Source organism: Protopterus annectens, chromosome 16.part0, assembly GCF_019279795.1.
Source record: "Protopterus annectens isolate FY-2018-M chromosome 16.part0, PAN1.0, whole genome shotgun sequence".
Lineage (NCBI taxonomy): Eukaryota > Metazoa > Chordata > Ceratodontiformes > Protopteridae > Protopterus > Protopterus annectens.
The window spans coordinates 444,622,681-444,643,997 of record NC_056750.1 but is presented as its reverse complement, the minus strand read 5'-3'; the positions used below and the strand labels follow the sequence as shown (position 1 = coordinate 444,643,997).

The 21,317-nt window shown below is 37.6% G+C and overlaps 1 protein-coding gene across 1 annotated transcript in view; it reads left to right on the top strand.

Annotated features, from left to right (window-relative positions):
• Positions 1-21,317, top strand: part of LOC122790762 (protein crumbs homolog 1-like) — a 489,172-nt gene that overhangs the window by 48,829 nt on the left and 419,026 nt on the right. The window contains exons 4-5 of the mRNA XM_044058372.1: positions 12,224-12,403; positions 20,056-20,169. Coding sequence (XP_043914307.1) covers positions 12,224-12,403; positions 20,056-20,169 — 294 coding nt within the window. The remainder of the gene's footprint in view (positions 1-12,223; positions 12,404-20,055; positions 20,170-21,317) is intronic.

The following is a 21,317-nucleotide window of genomic DNA, read 5'->3' as shown; positions in this document are numbered from 1 at the left end:
GTACAATGCCCCTTTTGGAATGTACCTCACAAGACATCTGCAGCTGCTGGAAAGGCCACAGAAGTACCTTACGAAGAGGATTACTGGCCTCAAACAGATGCCCTACACTGACCGTCTCAAAAAACTCCAGCTTTACTTCGTAGCATATTGCCTACTCCAATGTGATCTCTGCCTAACATATAAAGCTATGTCAAACCCAGAGCTATTGGACATGCTACACCTAAAGAAATGCCAATCCCTCCAAGTTACAAGCTCTAGGTACTTAACCCTTGTCACCACAATAAACGGGACATGCTGGAGAGATAGATTCCTGTCCCAGAGACTTCCCATACTCTGGAACAGGCTACATATCTATGTCAAGCAAAGTTCTTCATTAACACTCTTCAAGAAAAATCTTGATGAGTAGATGGCAAATAGGAAATATACCCCAGGGATCACTTCTGTGTCTCTGCTCGACAGTGGCACAGGAAAATAACTTTCTTGGGTGGCGTAAGCCAGGGAACCTTGTTGGCTAGGCTTACATATAAGTAACTAGAATGGTTGCACAGAAATGTAGTGTTGCTGTTTACATAGAGTTTAAGGAATGGTTACATGGCATTGTAGTGTTGCTAGTTACATAGTAAAAGTAACTAGAATGGTTACATAGCATTGTAGTGTTGCTACTTACATAGTTTAAATAACTAGAATGGTTACATAGCACTGTAGTGTTGCTATTTCCATAGAGTGTATGTAACTAGAATGGTTACACAGCATTGTAGTATTGCTATTTACATAGAGTTTAAGTAACTGGAATGGTTACATAGCATTGTAGTGTTGCTGTTTACATAGAGTTTAAGAAACTAGAATGGTTACATGGCATTGTAGTGTTGCTGTTTAAATAGAGTATAAGTAACTAGAATGGTTACATGACATTGTAGTGTTGCTATTTACATCGAGTAAAGTAACTAGAATGGTTACATAGCATTGTAGTGTTGCTGTTTACATAGAGTATAAGTAACTAAAATGGTTACATGGCATTGTAGTGTTACTATTTATATAGACTATAAGTAACTAGAATGGTTACTTAGCATTTTAGTGTAGCTATTTACATAGTTTAAGTAACTAGAATAGTTACATATTATTGTAGTGTTGCTGTTTACATAGAGTATAAGTAACTAGAATGGTTACCTGGCATTGTAGTGTTGCTATTTACATAGAGTTTAAGTAACTAGAATGGTTACATGGCATTGTAGTGTTGCTGTTTAAATAGAGTAAAAGTAACTAGAATGGTTACCTAGCACTGTAGTGTTGCTATTTACATAGAGTTTAAGTAACTAGAATGGTTGCACAGCATTGTAGTGTTGCTGTTCACATAGAGTGTAAGTAACTAAAATGGTTACACGGCATTGTAGTGTTGCTGTTTAAATAGAGTTTAAGTAACTAGAATGGTTACATATCATTGTAATGTTGCTATTTACATAGAGTTTAAGTAACTAGAATGTTTACATGGCATTGTATTGTTGTTGTTTCCATAGAGTATAAGTAACTAGAATGGTTACATAGCATTGTAGTGTTGCTGTTTAAATAGAGTGTAAGTAACTAGAATGGTTACTTAGCATGGTAGTGTTGCTGTTTAAATAGAATATCAGTAACTAGAATGGTTACATAGCATTGTAGTGTTGCTATTTACATAGCGTTTAAGTAAATAGAATGGTTACATAGCATTGTAGTGTTGCTATTTACATAGTATAAGTATCCAGAATGGTTACATGGCATTGTAGTGTTGCTGTTTACGTAGAGTAAAAGTAACTAGAATGGATACATAGCACTGTAGTGTTGCTATTTACACAGAGTTTAAGTAACTAAAATGGTTACATGGCATTGTAGTGATGCTTTTTAAATAGAGTATAAGTAATTAGAATGGATACACAGCATTGTAGTGTTGCTGTTTACATAGAGTTTATGTAACAAGAATGGTTACATAGCATTGTAGTGTTGCTGTTTACAAAGAGTATAAGTAACTAGAATGGTTACATAGCATTGTAGTGTTGCTATTTACATAGAGTTTAAGTAACTAGAATGGTTACATGGTATTGCAGTGCTGCTGTTTGCATAGAGTAAAAGTAACTAGAATGGATACATAGCACTGTAGTGTTGCTATTTACACAGAGTATAAGTAAACTAGAATGATTACATGGCATTGTAGTGTTGCTTTTTAAATAGAGTATAAGTAATTAGAATGGATACACAGCATTGTAGTGTTGCTGTTTACATAGAGTTTACGTAGCAAGAATGGTTACATAGCATTGTAGTGTTGCTGTTTACAAAGAGTATAAGTAACTAGAATGGTTACATAGCATTGTAGTGTTGCTATTTACATAGAGTTTAAGTAACTAAAATGGTTACATGGTATTGTTGTGTTGCTGTTTAAATAGAGTATAAGTAACTAGAATGGTTACATGGCATTGTAGTGTTACTATTTCTATAGAGTATAAGTACAAGGATGAAGCGATTACGTTTCTCTGTACCAGATGATAAGTGTTCAGACTATATGCCTCAAAAGATGATAGTTATAGGATAGAGAGAGGTAGATGGGGGGTGATTAAGTAGGATCTGGCATGGGCAGGAACTTGAATTCAGAAGGTAATTTTTAAGTTGGGTTTTGAAGTGGTTTGTACAACTGTTTTGGATATTTGGGGGAAGTTTGTTACAGGCTTGGGAGACTGTTTTTGTAAAGTAGTTTGACTATGTTTTTGTTAGGTTTATAAATGTGAAGTAGGTGTTGACCTGAGCTGCGGAGAATATGAATGGGGGTATAGAGGGATACAAGGGAGGAGAGGGAGGGGCAGGCCGAGGGTTTATGTAATAAGGTATGAGTGAATTGTAGCTGTGAAAGAAGCAGAAGTTGGAGGAGCTGAAGCCACTGAAGTTGTTTTAAAGCAAGACAGTGGCGAGATTTGTATGGTTGGTTACTGGCAAATCTAGCTATATTGTTATAGGTTTGTTCAAGTTTGGTTATTAAGGTGGATTGTAGATGTGTAAATATAGGACAGGCATAGAGAAGACAGGGAAGAAAGAAAGCTTGTTCCAATGAAGGTTTGGAGTCAGAAGCTAGGAATTTTTTATTTCTATAGAATAGACCCATTTTTGATTTGTCTTTGAAGTACAGTGTTGAATATGGAGATCAAATTTTAGTTTGTCATCAATAACAGTACCTAGGAGCTTGGTGTGTGGTTTAGCTTTAATAAGGGTGTTGTCAAGAGATGAAATGGTAAAGGTGGCTTTGTGGTGGGACAGGGATTTAGGAATGAAGAGTAGGAGCTTGTTTTTTTTTGGGGGGGGGTAGGATGAGTTGCTTATCAATAATTAATTTTTCAATGGAGAGAATTGTGTTTTGAATGACAGAATGGAGGTGGATGATGTCAGAGAAAGCGATAATAGTAGATTAATCAGCATATTGTATGAGGGAGGAGGTGCTGCAGGAAGAGTAGAGGTTGTTAGTGAAAATATTGAAGAGAAGTGGTCCTAGAACAGAGCCTTGGGGGATGCCACTCTGGATAGAAAGAAATGGGGACCAGGAGGAATGCCATCTGATTGAATGTAACCTGTTGGTAATGTAGCTAGAGAACCAGAGAACAGGAGAGGAGGAAGAGAGGTTGAGATAAGATAGTTTAGTTAGCAGCTTAGCATGTGAGACAGTATGAAAACCTTTTGAGAGGTCAAGGAAAAGGCATGACACAAGTAGGTTTTGTCTCTGGGCTCTGCAACAGTATAAGTGAAGGAGAGGAGGGCAGTGGATGTGCTATTATTTGGTCTGAAGCCATGTTGAGTAGGGGTCAGAAGGTTTTCATCAATGAGGTATTTAAGAAGCTGATTATGTATTTTTTCCAGGGTTTTAGAGAGTGGAGAAATAATGGCTATGGTGTATAATTTGTTGCATCGGTGGAGTTACCTCCTTTGTGTAGTGGTATGGTGTAGAAAGATTTTCAAATGTCGGGGACAGTACATTCTTGGATTGATCTGTTTATAAGTATTGAGGTAGTGTAGGCTATAGAGTGGGCTGTGAGTTTAAGAAAGAGGGGAGGGAGGTTCTCAGAAGAGGGGGAATATGGTTTTAGTTTAAGCAGAACCGATTTTATGTAAGCTGTGGTGACAGGGTTAAGAGAAAAAGGGGTGGTATTGGTAGTATTAGGAGAGATGAGTGGAATATTTTAACTTTGGCCCATTTGAGATAGTTTGTGAATATATTTAATGAAATAAGAGTTAAGTAGAGTGGCCGTTTCTAGAGGAGTGTTGTTAGGTTAGGGGTGGTAGGTGCTCCGGGATGCAAGATTTTGTTAATGGTGTGCCAGACATTTTTGGGTTAGAGTTATGGGTGAATTGGGCACCATAGTAGACTCTTTTCTTGTCTCTGTTAATTTGCTTTTTTGTGAGGTTTCTAAGTTCTTTGCATTTTTGGTATAGTGTCATAGATTTAGTTTTTATCCATTGTTTCCAGGAGCTATGGGTTGTTTTAATCCTAACTTTTCTTAGAGGAGCCTGGTAGTTAAGGATATCAAGGAAAGTACAGTTAAATTCCAGAACTGCATCGAGGGGAAGTTATTTCAGGTTGGACCTGTTTACAGATGAGAGATTATTACTGAAGGTTTCAGCATCAAAGGAGGAACGATTGTGGTAGTCTCTGTAGAGATAGGACTTTGGTATTTAAAGAGACTCTCTGTACGCAAGTAGGGAGATGGTCACTCAGGGAATCAGGTAGAGTGACAGGGTTTTGGTACAGGTTTGGATCAAAGGTAAGGATCCAATCTAGGATACAGTTGTTTTGATTGTTTTTATTTAAGTGATTGGGTGTTGTAATAAGTTGCTGGAAGCCCTGAAGGTTAATATTGAGATTTGGATGGGTGGTGGATGGTTTTAGTCAATCAATATTAACATCTCCGAGGATAATAGTCTCATAGGCGATATGGAGTGAGATTCATGAAAGGTTGGATTCAAGGATGGATATGTTATTTCCAGGTGGAATATAGATGGCTGCAATAGCAAGTTTCATTTGGGGGGTTTAGGTAACAATTCAGAATAAGTAGCTCAGCTGGGTGGAAATTTGGGAGAGCTGTAGGTAGGGGGGTATAAGCTGAGCTGCTTTGAGTACAGGATTTCTACTTCTCCACCTTTTGTGGTCATTCTATGTAGATGGTAAATGTTTTAGTGGGGGGGGGGGTTGGGATTTCAGTGTTAGAGATGTGTGGTTTTAGCCATGTTTTGGATAGGGTTAAGATATGTGGAGAGTAGTGGGCTATCCAAGAATGAAGACCAGTAATTTTATTAGATAGACTTTGCATGTTTATTGCATATATAGTAAGGAGTTTGGTAGGGGGGAGATTTGTGACTGGCAGGTGAAGGGCTGGTGGTGGAATGTGTGGGGGAAGGAGGGGAAGGATTGGATTGGATGTTCCCGTCTAGTAGAACAGTTTTTGGTAGTGGAGTGAGTTTTGTTTGGTTGAAGTAGCAGATAAGGGATATGTATTTGAGTTTAGGGGAGGTAGTACTGAGAGTAAAAATGTTGAATTTAAAACGTTTGGGTACAGGTGGTATTAACCAGAGGGGGAGAGATTAAGAAGGGTGGGAAAGGATCCTTATGGCATATAGGGTGTGTGTGTGTGTGTGTGTGTGTGTGTGTGTGTGTGTGTGTGTGTGTGTGTGTGTGTGTGTGTGTGTGTGTGTGTGTGTGTGTGTGTGCGTGTGTGTAGGGGATGGTTGTAAGTAATTCAGTTTAACGTGATAGGAAGTTAGAAATGAGAAGTAGAGTAGTACAGTGGTTATCAGATAGTGCTGGAGCATGATGGGAGTAAGAGTTATGAAGACTAAAAGTTAGAAGTCAGTAGTAATGTGAGACAGCAATTACATTACGTTTTTAGTTAGGAAGACAAGGGGAAGAATTTATGACAGGAGATAGTATGAAGGAAATTGTGTACTAATAGTGAACTGCTCAAGAGTAACAGGTGGGTAGGTGATTGTGGGGGGGGTGTAAGGAGGGAGGAAGGATTTAGTGATTGACTGGAGGTCCTTTGATTGGGTAACTGGATGCCATGGGTGGGGCTATAACAAGGAGGTTAGAGAATAAATTTGATGATAGTAAGGGTGATTGGGAATGGGGATAAGGTAGGGCAGCAGGCTAAGCCCGAGTGTAGCAGCCTAAGCCTGGATGAGTTAGAGTGGTGTTTGGACAAGGTAAGAGCTAGAGCTAAAAATGGCAGCAAAAAACTACTGGGTACAGAAACTGTAAGCCTACGACTTAAAATTAATGAAGTTTCCAGTGGGGAAATTAGCAGGGGTCTAAGCATCTGTCATTCCTGGCAGTTTACTGTTCAGTGCAACAAAATAAAAATAGAGGAAGGCAGTGGCTATTACAAGCAGTTATAAAAAGTGTTACTTAGTTTACATTTATGTAACTATGCATTGAGAAAAACACTTTCAAATAGTAAGCACTTTGTCCCTAATGCTTTTGAAAGAGGTCCGCAGTTTTCACAGGTTCCAGTAGAGAAGGTTAAGAACTATTGTGCGTTTTTCAGAGGTGCAGAGTGTAGATGAAAGATGTAAAGGGACAGATTCAAATAGTAAGCACTTTGTGCACTTAGGATGACAGATGGAATTTCTGGTTCACACACTTAATGCAGATTAAATTAGCTATATAGAGATAAAACATGTCAGGAAACTGCATAATAAAAACAGTAACAGAAAGCTGAGGTTTAAATTTATCACCTGCAGCTTTTGCAGTTTGGGTTTGCTGGGCTTTCAGTAATATATAAACAAAAGTGCACAGTCACACAGAAACTATTAAAAATAAAAAACGACCACTCCTACACTCAGAAAACACAAAAATTAGCATAAAACTTCTTTAATTACCGCTTTCGTCAACAAGACTTCATCAGAAATGTAAAAAACATATTGCACACAACCTTCTCTGAATACACTGGTCATTAATTAAACATAATTACATAACAAGCAGCAATCAATTATCCAATAAAATATGTATAACCAAAAAATATGAGTAAAATAAAATAAATTCATAGTCTATTTTTTCACATACACCCTACGGTCCTTTAAAAAACATTTAATATTTATCACATCATTTAATCCCGGGGGTTTGTCGGCTGTTAAACTTATTTGCCATTTGGTCTCCCTGTGTTCTAAATAATTTTTAAAATTACCCCCTCTGAGACTGTCTACCTTGTTCCAAGACTGAAAATAATTTTTTTTTAAAACCAATACATTCTAAACTATGTCTATAAAGTGCATTTTTACTATCCTTTTTCTTGATACTGTTCATGTGTTCTCTAATCCTGATATATAGATTTCTAGTGGTCATACTTACGACACTTGCTACACACTGTAATGTAGACCACTCCTTGACTTTTACATGAAAAATATCCAGTTACTGGAATAGTATACAAAATATGTGGCAGTTCAGTATTTGGTCCTTCTAGCATATATCTACACATGTTATACCCATTACATTTATATATTTCTTGTGCTCTAATGGTGGATGTTGTATCAATGGTGATAGGATCCCTACCTTTCTCAAACAAGGCTTTTAAATTATAATCATTTCTATACACATATCTGAGCTTAGGACCCACACTTTTCACCAACTCATGGTTCCCCTCAACTATCTTCCAATTTCTTTGAATAATATTTCTAATAATTCCCCATCTATAGTCATGGGCATACCGAAACATAAATGCCTTTCATTAGAATGTATTATATTATTTGTTTTTGGAACTAACTAAGGGCTTTTTTTCAAAATAGGTGGATACCAAATCTCTCTCCTGTCCCATACATACTTAATTTTTTCATTCAATAATTTTTCATCATAACCTCTGTCCATGAAAAGTTTTTTGCTGTATATGAATTCATCTGCCAAAGAATGATCTTCGCTGGTCATTCTACTGGCGCTGATGAATTGCCCCTTTGGAATGTTATTTTTTATAAATTTGGGGTGCTGACTAGAGTAATGTAAATACTCTGTAATGTAACCATCAGTATTAAATGATGTGATAAATATTAAATGTTTTTTAAAGGACCGTAGGGTGTATGTGAAAAAATAGACTATGAATTTATTTTATTTTACTCGTATTTTTTGGTTATACATATTTGATTGGATAATTGATTGCTGCTTATGTAATTATGTTTAATTAATGGCCAGTGTATTTAAAGAAGGTTGTGTGCAATATGTTTTTTACATTTCTGATGAAGTCTTGTTGATGAAGGCGGTAATTAAAGAAGTTTTACACACATTTTTCGTGTTTTCTGAGTGTGGCAGTGTTCATTTTTTATTTTTATTACTTTCAGTAACATATACTCAATGACTGGCAACATTTCATTGAAAAACATAGCCGTAGTTTATTAATAACACATATCATCTGGCGCTTTAATGATTTTTATCCCATAATAAGTGAATAAAAATGGTACCTGTTTGACATGATTTTTATATTGGCATGGCAATTTGTTGTCTTTTTGTAGGGACATTTTCCATGAGGCTCATTCTGTAATCTACATTACTCCATTGGAAATCTTAGTGGCCAATGGGGCTTCTTACTACTTTGAATTGATACAAACTCCAGACGTTCATAATAGCTCAGGGCCAATTTTTTTTTCCAACTGAAACTGTGGGAGTACAGTGAATCTGACCTTGGCCTATTGAATTAAACTTTCTGCAGAATTACTGATGTCACTTGTAACTCTTGTTGACATTCCTTTTTCTTTAGACAGCCCCCTCTTTTTCCTGCTTCTTTCATGGATGCTTAAGGTTTTATCTGTCTTCTTCCCTCTGCCACTACAGTTTCTTTTGTTCTTTCTGTCTTTGCTCTCTGTCTCTGTCCCACTCTCTCACACTCACACTCTTCCTCTTCCTTTCTGGATACATCACTCTAATAGTTGTTTCTAATGCAATTCTGTGAAGTTTGATCAATGTTGAACAGTTTTAATCTGTGCATCTTTAAACTCTTCACTTTATCTGACTTTGTGCCCCAAACCAAACCTTATGTGCATCAGATCTAGCTGAGCTGGTTCAACTCCTACTGCATGTGATAGATGGGAGTTGGTGGCTAGAGCCTTGCAATGTGCAACCTTCTTTATGACTCTATCTCACCATTTTTGCCAGTTTCATGTCTTTTCAAATACTTGAGAACTCATCATCATTATTTGATTTCTATTAAAAAATGCTGTGAAGCCTTGATTATGGGTACCATCTTTATGGCTGCATCATACAAATTTCTGCTATAAATCCTGTTCTTTACAGCTAGATAGTTTTACTGGATTCACTCTAATATTCACAACAATTGCTAATCCCAAAATAGAACTGCAGTGTGCGATGCACTGATAATAACAAACCACTACAGCTATTTCTGACTTTGATGGTTACAGTGCAGTTTTATTTGTGCGCCATCCAACCTTAGCAATAAAAAAATAAATGTTGGTGTCAGGCACCAACATGACATCTAGTAATTATTATTGTTTCTATGCACACACACGCACCATAAATGGTAAATGGATGCTCTGGACATTCATATTTTTAAAAGATTGTGGTTTTGCTATCAAGGGATGACGCCCGCCTCATATCCTCAAGCTACTTGCGTTTAAGCCCCCTGAGAGAGCCCAAGGGCTGATTGTCAAATTATATTACTCCACAGAAGGTTTTAAAATAATATCTTATGTTTGGATTGTACTCTGTGGAAGGTGGTGACCAGTGTCAGGCCTTTTTATAAAGAAAATATATTTGTATCAGTTTTGCATTTTAAACAGACGTCTGATTTTCTTTAATGTATGTTTTAGAAATGAAAATGTAAACTAAAGTAACCTAAACTATAAGAGATGAATATGCATATGTACATGAGAACAGTTCTCTCAGGGAATATAAAATCATTTTACATTTGCAATCAAGGCTGAGAGAGATCTATATATCTACCAGACTTAAATTTACCCAAGATTCATATTTCTATACAGAATAAATTGTTTCCCACTGATTCAAAAGATAAATTTAAAAGGAAAACGAGTTAGATTTTCATTAATACACAACAAACAGGACATGCATTTGGACTTCCGTTACCACCTGCAATACACAACTCCGCATTTCAGAAAAGTTAAATATTATGCACAGTACAAATTGTTTAACTCCCATAAACATGCACTCTACTATATTGATGCATAAAGTCAGGAGTTAGATGTGCTTTAAACCTCTGATGCTGCCAGCTTATACAATATCCTCATTTTTAGAATCCTCCTTCCAACCATTTCGAGTATTTTACCTTTACAGTATCCATTTAGTATGTGCTTTCAGTGGTATATTCACATGTTAGTGTCACTGTCTATAATTCTAGAAGTGCATCCCTGCAAGATAGCCTCCAGCTCTTAAACTCCAGCCTTGGAAAGCTACCTACTTTTTATTGACTGTGTTAGATATACCAGTCAAGGATGATACTTTTTTAAATGTATGCTCATCACTGGAACCACAAAAAAAGTTAAAATGATAACAACACAGATACAGAAAACACACCATATCTACATAGCACACAACATCTCACACACAAATACATTGAATATGGAGGGCAATAAGGTGTTTTTAACCTTTTCTCAAGGTACCACATAAGGTCATTTTGGAGAACAAGAAACTATGAGGCAGTAGTGTTAACCACTACAGCACTCCGCAGTCTTAAATTTCACAAAGACTGTATTTGTTGTCTTCAAGTGCCAGCTGTTCTACATTTTCCACTGTTTGATACTAATATTTATGACCTACAAGTTCTGACCAAATGTAGTCTCTGCTTTCAAAAAATGAAACTAAGCCTTATAGGTACAACTGTTACTTTCATTATAATTAAAGTACAAATTTATAATCTCATTTAATTATTTAAATATCAATATTACATGCAGTGGAAGAACTAAACATACCTCCCAATCATTGCTGTAGATCACATCTGTCTCTTACAGACTCCTTCATAAAGATATACCTGATAATCTGAGACAACAGAGAACCTACCCTAATGGATCTTACACATTCACAATGTTAAATGGCCACACAAGTACCCAAACAAGGGATCTGAACCTCTACTAACATAAATATAACCTGTTGGTGAGATAGATTCATTACCCAATAGTTGCCTCATTTCAGGAACAAATTGCCTCTGCATGTTATGTAGACTAACACCCCTGATTTTTTAAAACTAACCTTAAAAATGTGTGGATACCTGCAAGTTCATCCCATGCCTGACATGTTTTGCCCTACTGGAAATGTGGGGGGGACTGTCTGATGGTGGTATTTGGCAAGGGACATATGGTCTGGTCTTCAGACTTGCTTGCTCTGTAATTTCTATGATCCTCTATCTACACATTTCTTCCTCAGAGGATATCAGATTATAGCAAGAAATGCAGTCTGAGACTAATGTGAGAGTCCAGATGCTTAAAATGTACTTAGAAGCAATGTGTTTAGTACAGTACAGAGATCATAGTTCTGCCACATTTGTCATGAAACTAAATGAAATAGGAAAGGCAGGTCAATATGTGGGACAGCATATGTTGTTACTAAACAGCTTTATGAACCGAATGCAGAAAAGGCCACCGCCCTCCATTCTCAAGCATAGATGAGAGGTAAAGATCCTTTCCATAAACAATTTATTGGTCTATTTTGCAGTTACATCTCCTGGATTTTTTTGTGGGCTTCATATTAACACTAAAAATGTAAAAAGTAAAAACAGGATTCTGTACAATTCATTTTGTCTAGTATAGAGAAGCTGATGTGTTTGTATTGGCCTCAGAAAACTGTAAGCTGAATACCCTCACTCTCAATTATTTAATAAAAAAGGCATGACCTCATTGATAAGAAAAGACTCAAACCATTTGAAAAGTTTATATAAATAGGTCTTATGATTAATTAACATAAAAGGAATCTGTTCTTTAATAAATGCATATGTTTTAATTAATACCAAAATGGGTTTACAGAAATAACCCTAGCAATTACATAGGTAGTATAAGTGTACACAGCTGTAAAATATTTGATGTCTGGAATTATTTTAATCTAATATCATTCCATTTGTCAAGAATGGGGTTACCCATAAGTGTTTAGCATGTTTTAAACATAGGAAAATCATATTAACATAAAACTTTTTCAGTGTCATATCACAAAGCTTATGGAATTTGTCAGAACTCCTGAATTAATAATTTCTTTCGTACCACGTCATTTCTTCTGTAGGTTATAGGGGGCAACACTGTGAAGATGATGAAGATGAATGCATCAGTCATCCCTGCCAGAATGGGGGGACATGCTTTGAACGTTCTAATCAGAGTTACTATGGTATTCTTCCTGAACTGCGAAAGTTTACCTACCTGACAGCAGCAGGATACATCTGTTACTGCCAGCCTGGATTTACAGGTAAGTACAACCTTTTGGGAAATTGTACTCTACAACTGCTAATTTTTGGACTTTGAGATGTATATGGTATTTCTAACAGGAAGCACTATGCTCACCACAATCTCATCCTTCAAATTTACTATGCAGTTTCAGGAGTGTTCTGCCATTTCTTTGAAGGTGAATGCCTGCTGAATATTGCACAGTGATAACATAGCATATCCAGTAAGTATTATTGTGATCTGATAATGGAAGAACCAATCAGGATGCCTGCTGAATATTGCACAGTGATAACATAGCATATCCAGTAAGTATTATTGTGATCTGATAATGGAAGAACCAATCAGATCAAGCAAGGCTGCAATCAGAACTTACTTCATATGGCTGAGAACTTGAGTGTGTTTTCTCTGTAAAATTATGAATGACTAATTTCAGGAAATTATTACTTGTAAAGAGTATCAAGGGCTGATGAAATTAGTAAATTAAATGATATTACAAGTTTTCTTGCATAACAAATCGCTGCAGTAGTGTAAAAAGAAAACAGATCTTTTGAATAACACCACATCAGTCACTCAGAGTTCCAAAGATCTGAGTTAATGTACAAAAAGAGCACACAGAAAAAAAAAAAATAAGTTCCTTCTTATGGCACTGAGCCCATATATCATGGAGAAAAGCTAAAAGCATACCAACATTTTTTCTTTCTATACCCAAGGATGAAGAACTTCTGCAAATCAGAGGAACAAAACACAGAGAGAGTATCACTAAAATACAGCAATAAATTTAAGTATTGCAAAACTGGAAATGCTGTTGAGCAATGAAAGACTAAGGCTGGAACTCATATGGATGCAAAATGTGCCAGACCAACAGCTGTGTAGCGTAGTGAAAACACTACCGGAATAATTAAATGTAGACACACTGTATGGCTGAGAACATTGCTATGCACAGCTGCGAAAAGTGGAGCAGCACAGAAGAAGCACAAAATGGCCACAGCCAAGCAGTACAATATGTACATAAATCAGTAAGACAGTACTCACATGATGGTTAGTCTCACAAAGCTGCCATGACAAGACATTGTTTAGTGTGAGGAGGTGAATGTTGTACAGCAACCAGTTATAGTGCAGTGTAAACGCATGTGATGGTTAATCAGCTGGACATCTGCTGGTCTCATGAATGGGGAGGAAAGCAGAGTACAGCAAACAGGAAATGGAGGAATGTACTAAGCAGGAGTACACGCAGAAGGGAAACATAGAGCAATAAGTAGGTGAAGGGGAGTCAGGCTTGTTGTTGTGGGGATAGGTTCCCCATTTTATGTATTTGGAGTGAGAAGGGATGATAGGAAGTGTGACAGGCAAAGAGGGAAATGACAGCTGGAAAAGGGGCAAGCAGAAGGGTGTAGACAAGCAGGGGTAGATGCATACCCACCTGGAGGTGGGGGACATGTAGACCGAGATAAAGACTGGGCAAACACATGGTAATGGGAGGAATAAATAATGTTTAAGGTATTGGTCAGGACATAGTAAGCTGAGCTATACTTGATATAGAATAGTGTGGGATACAGGCAGCGTGTTGGCCACTGACATCACTGAGACCACTGATAGGTCAGGGTGGCTAGTGGAATGGGCCTCATCCACCTGTGGTGGCCCAGTGGAACAAAGCTATATGCTGACTAGTTAGTGAACCATTGTACTGTCTATGCAACCATCTGCCTAAGTGCTGGTTCAGCTGCAACAGGTAATTTGGCCATGCTACCTGCCAGACGGGTTACAACCCTCCTAGCTATCTAAATCAAACAGCTGCAGTTGGGGTGGGGGGTAGCTGATGTGCCTACATTCCAAAGGTTTCATGATGTACAGGAGAGAGACAGAATGGGAAGGGAGCCATTGGTGAAGATGTCCTAAAAAATGGTACTTTATAGATACAACTCAGTCAGTCCTACTCAAATTAACCCTGCCAAATGTCTCTCCTGCCACCTGTGGCAACCAACGTAGTTGTCCTATCACATTGCACATATGGAAACTGAAGGGGCCACATAAGTGAATATGCATAGGTGTAGGTAAGATACACACAAAAGTGCAAATCTACAGTCCCAACTACAAGTTCAGGTCAGCATAAGCCTGAAGTGGTCCACACAGCATCACAAGTGTACAGCTCTGTACAGTAACCCACACTGTGCCTCACTGACATGGGATTGTATCGGTCATCACTACAGAGCCATAGCTGGATGACTTGGTATACTGGGCAGTCTCCAGACTGGCAGCTCCCTCAACCTGAAGTTAAGCAAATATTAAATCAGCTCCTCTGAGACCAAAAGGCAGTTATAAAGAGTTGTGGTAAATGGCTTCTTAATGCTGAATCTTTGCTACAGTTACTAACAAGCACTGAGTAAGCAGCCATAAGATACCATCTGCAGCTGCTTAAATCACTAATATGACCGTCTGTACCACACACATGCCTGACTGGTAACTCAGTTGCACTGTCAATCATACACCCTAAAAGTTTCTGCATAGGGTAGCTGCCTTAGTTACAGTAGTGCACGACAAACAACCACAACACAGATGCAGTCTCCCAGTGGTTCTCATCTTTTATTTCCCAGAATCTGCCAGAAGGAGCAGCCTTTGCTATGAAACTGCTCTGAATGACCGTGACTACTATTGCACTACTGCTACTGTGTAACATGCCTACCACTTTTGGGAGGGGGGGTGCAGCAGCTGCTTGCTGTTACCTGGGCTCACTGTCATCACTGGATGATACAGGTTCTGCTGCAGTGGGATAAGTGGATCCTAGGGTAGTTGGCTTGTGTACGTCTTTGTAATCATATCATGTAGCACTCAGCATTCTACAAACAGCTTGCATGTTGTGGAGAGAACATACTGCTGCACCCCCATGATCAGAACAATGTTTACAGCAGGCACAGCACATGCTCTGTGATGAGTCATGTTTGCACATGGGTGGTGATATAATGCATCTTAGTAAGGTTGTGTAGGTTCCTTAAGGGCATCATCAGCCAGGGCTGCAATAGGTATCCTGAATCACCTGAAATGCATTAGGAACATATGGGGGTAACAGAGGCATGCACAGTGTCTTTGGCTGTTTATTTCAAATATTACCACCATGCCTGCACTTAATATTATAATCTTGGTGACCCTATGGAATTGCACTGCGTAGGAAGAGCTGTTGTAGATGCCTTGTGTGTGTGAGTCTTGGATACTGCCAGTGTGTTGTGCAACTACACTGGTTATTATTCATTATCTGGCAGCTGATAGAATGGCAGCCTTTCCTATTAACATGTGGATACCATTGGGTCTATATTATATGTTTGAAGTTTGAAAACTTTGAACGTTAAATAATCTAATTGAAATGTTCAAAGTTTCAAACATCGAACATATAATAAAAAAAAAAAAAATAATGGCTGTAGGCAGGGGGCAAGCCCCCCTGCATGCGCCCCCTCCACACCCCCCGCTCTTTAAATATACCAACTCCGAGACCGCACTACAGTGCAGTAAGGGAAATCTTCCTTTTCCCGCACTATAGTGCGGTCTCGGAGATGGTATATTTAAAGATCGAGGGGTGTGGGGGTGCATGGGACTACACTAGTCAGATAAGTTCCGTTTTTTTTTAATATGTTCAATGTTTGAAACTTCAAACATTTAAATTTGATTATTTAACATTCGAAGTTTTCAAACTTTGAACATATAATATAGACCCGAAACCATTATCAGGTGGAGTATTTCTTGCAAAATGAGTGCAGTCTAAAGCATCTGTTACTTCAGAGAGGCAAGCAATAATATAGAAGTCTTGGGTAATGGCAGCTCTCTCCCCTGGTGTGATGGGAAGACAGGTATACTCATCCACATGTACAAGTAGTGTATCTGTGTTTGTCTTTGAAATGTCCTGGTAGACATTGTAGTGTGAGCTACATATTCCTTGCTATCCTCTAACATAGTAAGTCTGACTTCCTCCTTCATTGAGCTTGTGGGTGATGCTTATTAAGCAGTGTCTACATAATATCTCTGTCCACTTGGAAATGATTGATTAGCTGCTTATCTGTAAGTGGATTGTAAGTAATTTGCTTTCGATACCATTTCTACTTGTGCCACTGCTGTTGCATTACATACATGACGGGGAAATAATGGCACTTACAGACAGTAAATGCAGCTGCTGCTGCAGCTAACGTGGTTCCTTGCTGCAGCCCTACAATTCCCTGTCCAAGCTTTGATTAGTATAGACATGCAGCTCGCATGCTACCCATGCTTCACACGTATGACTCACAACCTACTTTCAGTGCCATGCAGATGCATCTAGTTTGCTTATTAGTCTGCATGGCTTTAATTGCATGTTGTTATATGATCATTTGATGGTATCTCTTCCTGTGTTGTTTTCTTCTCTGCTCTATAATGCTAGCTGCTAATCCAAATTGTAAGATTCCTGCCCATGGCTGTTGTGTTTAAGGTACACATATACATATACAATAAATCCAAACAAATGGAAAGAGACATTTTAAGACCAAGTAGAAGTTAAAAAAATAAACACACCTGTAGCCATTAACTACCATAATCATACAAACTGTTTGTAGTGTGAGCCTAATCCTTCAATACAATCTGTAATAAGCATGATACACAGGTAGGCAGTGCTCCAGAGTGAATGATTATAGATTCATATGATAATAAGCATGACACACAGGTAGGCAGTGTTCCAGAGTGAATGATTATAGATTTGTATGATAATAAGCATGACACACAGGTAGGCAGTGTTCCAGAGTAAATGATTATAGATTCATATGATAATAAGCATGACACACAGGTAGGCAGTGTTCCAGAGTGAATGATTATAGATTCATATGATAATAAGCATGACACACAGGTAGGCAGTGTTCCAGAGTGAATGATTATAGATGCATATGATAATAACCATGACACACAGGTAGGCAGTGTTCCAGAGTGAATGATTATAGATTCATATGATAATAAGCATGACACACAGGTAGGTAGTGTTCCAGAGTGAATGATTATAGATTCATATGAGAGACTGATTATAATATAGAATTTACACTGTCATTTCTTAGAGCTGGGACTGAATTTCAAATAATATTTACAGCTAAAGCTGAAGAGAAGTAGCAGAAACAAGTGGAGCTGGGGAGGGAATAAAGGAAATGAAACGGGAAGGGGGTATTAGTGAATATGGATCAACTGAAAGTATTAAAGGAATATGTGAATAGTGTTTGAGTATGACACTAGAGGTGATTCCAGTGTAATACTGCATTTACATTGGCTTATTTGAAAAAATACATTTTAATCAAGGTTTAAACTATAACAACATACACTGAATTGTTTAATCGTGCTTATTTAATTTTTAACAATTAAGCTCTATAGACACAACAGCTTGTTTTCAGCAGGGCCTGGAAATACTATCTAATTAAGTGAGTTTCTCAAAATAGCACAGTTTACAAGTTGAGAAAGATGGACTCAAACCCAGGACTATAGTAAGAAGTTCATTTGCAGCTCATGCATCAATGCTCTTTTCGAAAATGAACTAACTGGAAAATTTAACCAGTGCGTTTGGAAACTGCAAGGCTATCAGATGTAATATTTGAGTACAATTTAAAATAATTGCATACATTTATTTTAGTATCCTTATGTAATCTTTAAAAGCTAACAGAATCCTGATAGGCCATGTGCAGGTATAAACAGGTTATTTCATAATCAAGTAAAAATGCTTAATTTAAAAACAGAAATTACAGGATTTGCTATAAAAATTCTAATGGTAGACTGCAGTGATTAAATCTGGAAGAAAATAATGGAAGTGTTACCTATGTACTATCTGAAATATATGGCACTCCGTGACCTATGTACTATCTGAAATATATGGCACTCCGTGACCTATGTACTATCTGAAATATATGGCACTCCGTGACCTATGTACTATCTGAAATATATGGCACTCCGTGACCTATGTACTATCTGAAATATATGGCACTCCATGACCTATGTACTATCTGAAATATATGGCACTCCGTGACCTATGTACTATCTGAAATATATGGCACTCCGTGACCTATGTACTATCTGAAATATATGGCACTCCGTGACCTATGTACTATCTGAAATATATGGCACTCCGTGACCTATGTACTATCTGAAATATATGGCACTCCGTGACCTATGTACTATCTGAAATATATGGCACTCCATGACCTATGTACTATCTGAAATATATGGCACTCCGTGACCTATGTACTATCTGAAATATATGGCACTCCGTGACCTATGTACTATCTGAAATATATGGCACTCTGTGACCTATGTACTATCTGAAATATATGGCATTCCATGGAAGATTTTATATGCATAACTGTACAGATCACTACAGACATTTATATTACACAGGCATTTTTGATGAAGTCGGATTAACCATAGGATCAAATCTGTGTATTTTACCTTACTAGCTTGGAACAATCTTCTAATTCTTATTGGAGTGTATTAGTGCTATAGTGGAATAATGTCACATGTTATATCAGATAAATTGAGGTTTATGACTAAGTTATACATGGTATAGGGTTCATAAGTAGCTTATACCTGATACAAGACCTTCACCCAAACCATGCACTGGACATAAGGTCTGAGATGGAAAAGCTCATTGCAGAAGTGCACCCTGCTGGCAGACATCTGCCACAACTGCATATTAGGAGTAAAATGAATGCAGTGGTGGTGGTCCTGGTGTGTGGTTGCCAGGAGTCCCAGCTGTGGATGACATGCATTGCATATGGTACACACAAATTCTATCATACAGGCTCCTCACCGGGGCAATGTACAGTCCCACCTTGCCATCAGTGAAAGCCTCCCCCGGTATATATATATATATATATATATATATATATATATATATATATAAAGTAATTGATGTGCTTGTTACCCTCCCCCAGCTAACCAAGCTGTAATAACTGCAGCTTTTACAGCTTGGGTGGCAGATGTCACACCATGCTTATCAGCAACTGTCATTCACATATCCCAGAATTCATCAATGTCCACCCTTTATTCCATGCTGGTTATAGTTTGAATCTTCTGTAAACCCTCTAATCTGTTCACTCAGCCATAAATGTCTTTTGTCTACCCTCACCCATCCTAATGGCATGTGGTGTCCACTAACCCACCCCCACACAGCCTGATGGCACTTGATAGCACCTTCCTATCCAGCCTACACTGTTAACAGCTGATTCTACTTCTAACATCATGCCAACCATTGTATTGTACAACTAACAGCCAATAACAAGCCAGTGATCAGTTCTTACATCCTAAAAGCTGATCAGCTCATAAGGTGGTGATTAAATTGAACTACATTGTCCACATCAGCAGTCTTCCTATGTTGCTAATGTACACCAACGGGCAACATGCTGCAAGACTTATATTACTGGGGGGACACAGTCATTCTGTTCTAGAATGCTATCTGACACCATGACATGGGCTGTTTAGGTAGTTATGCAATATTGTTCATTCACTGCAACATTGCTTTAGCTGGTCTTTTCTTGCTGTTCTCCCAGTGGCATGCCCAGAGACTCTAGTCCGGTGATAGGTGATTTAAAAAAAAAAGTTCCATAACATTCTTGAATTCCAGCCTGTCTTTTGAGCAATGTTCAGTGACACTAAATGAATGATGCATTACATATTTCCATTTTTTTAAAGGTGACAACTGTGAGATTAACATTAATGAATGTGAATCTGAACCCTGCAAACATGGTGCCATTTGTGAAGATTTAGTTAATGCATTCCAGTGTTTTTGCCAACCAGGATATACAGGTAAGAACAGATACTTTTTTTACTAACAATGACTGTAATTTTGTTTACACCAAACAGTAACAATATATATATTTATTTGTATCAACTGCTAAAAAAAATGTACTTAATGTCCTGTGATTCATTTGCTGAGTAACTAACCGGAACTGTACGGAGCTAATATGCATAATTAAGAAGGACAGAGAGAAAGGCCAAATATCCAAGTATTTTATTGTAGGAGGGAATTATTTAAAATTCCATCGTTTCATCGCATTGCCAAAGTATGCAGAAATTCAGTGCCTGTCTGTAGGAACACAGTGTGACTATCAGAAGACCTGTAAATCCTCTTAGCTGTTTTCTGTGGGTGTCTCGTGTTATCATGAGACAATTCAGTATCAGTTGCTGTTCTGAGGTATGCAAGCCATGAAGATAGTTTAAAAAACAAGTAAATATTAATCTAGGTGTTACGAACATATTAGATGATTCAGAGGTTGAGTTTTAGTGCAGTGGTTATCATAACTAAAAAAAGAGGAAGTGATTCACAAGAAGCAGATTTGCACATTTTTGAAGCTCCTTGACCTTGTAATATTGTCTGACAAACTGCAGAATTATTTCTTATGTACATCAGTTTATTTATTACGATTTATGTTTAGTATGTTTTAAAATTGTGTTCTCAGAGCTATACTTCAAATCAAATGCAACTCTAAATCTGAGTTATTGCATTTAAGTAATTGTTGCACCCTAGTAGTAATAATTTCTTTTATTTATCTCAGAGCTTTCTTAGCTTTTGCATAAATTATCATAGTTGAATACATACTCTTGTGCTCTGGTCTTCGGCTCCAACTATTTTCATGCAAGCTGGTTATTTCGTAATACATGCTACGACTTCAACATATGTAACAAGATGAAATGGCGCAGATATGCCTGCTTCAATGCACTTAGCCCCAACCACTGCAACATTAATCATCTCTAAAATGGAGTTTTTACCTCAGTGTCAAGTAGACAGTAATGGTTACCTTTGAGTATTTTAAATATGAAACAAAATAATTTCTAACTTGTCTTTTTCTGGAATGCGAACACCTGATTACCTTTTTTTGACATTTGGATGCCTCAGGTTAACTTTACAGGTAACATTTACTAATAAAACATGCATGTTCATTATAATAATCTTT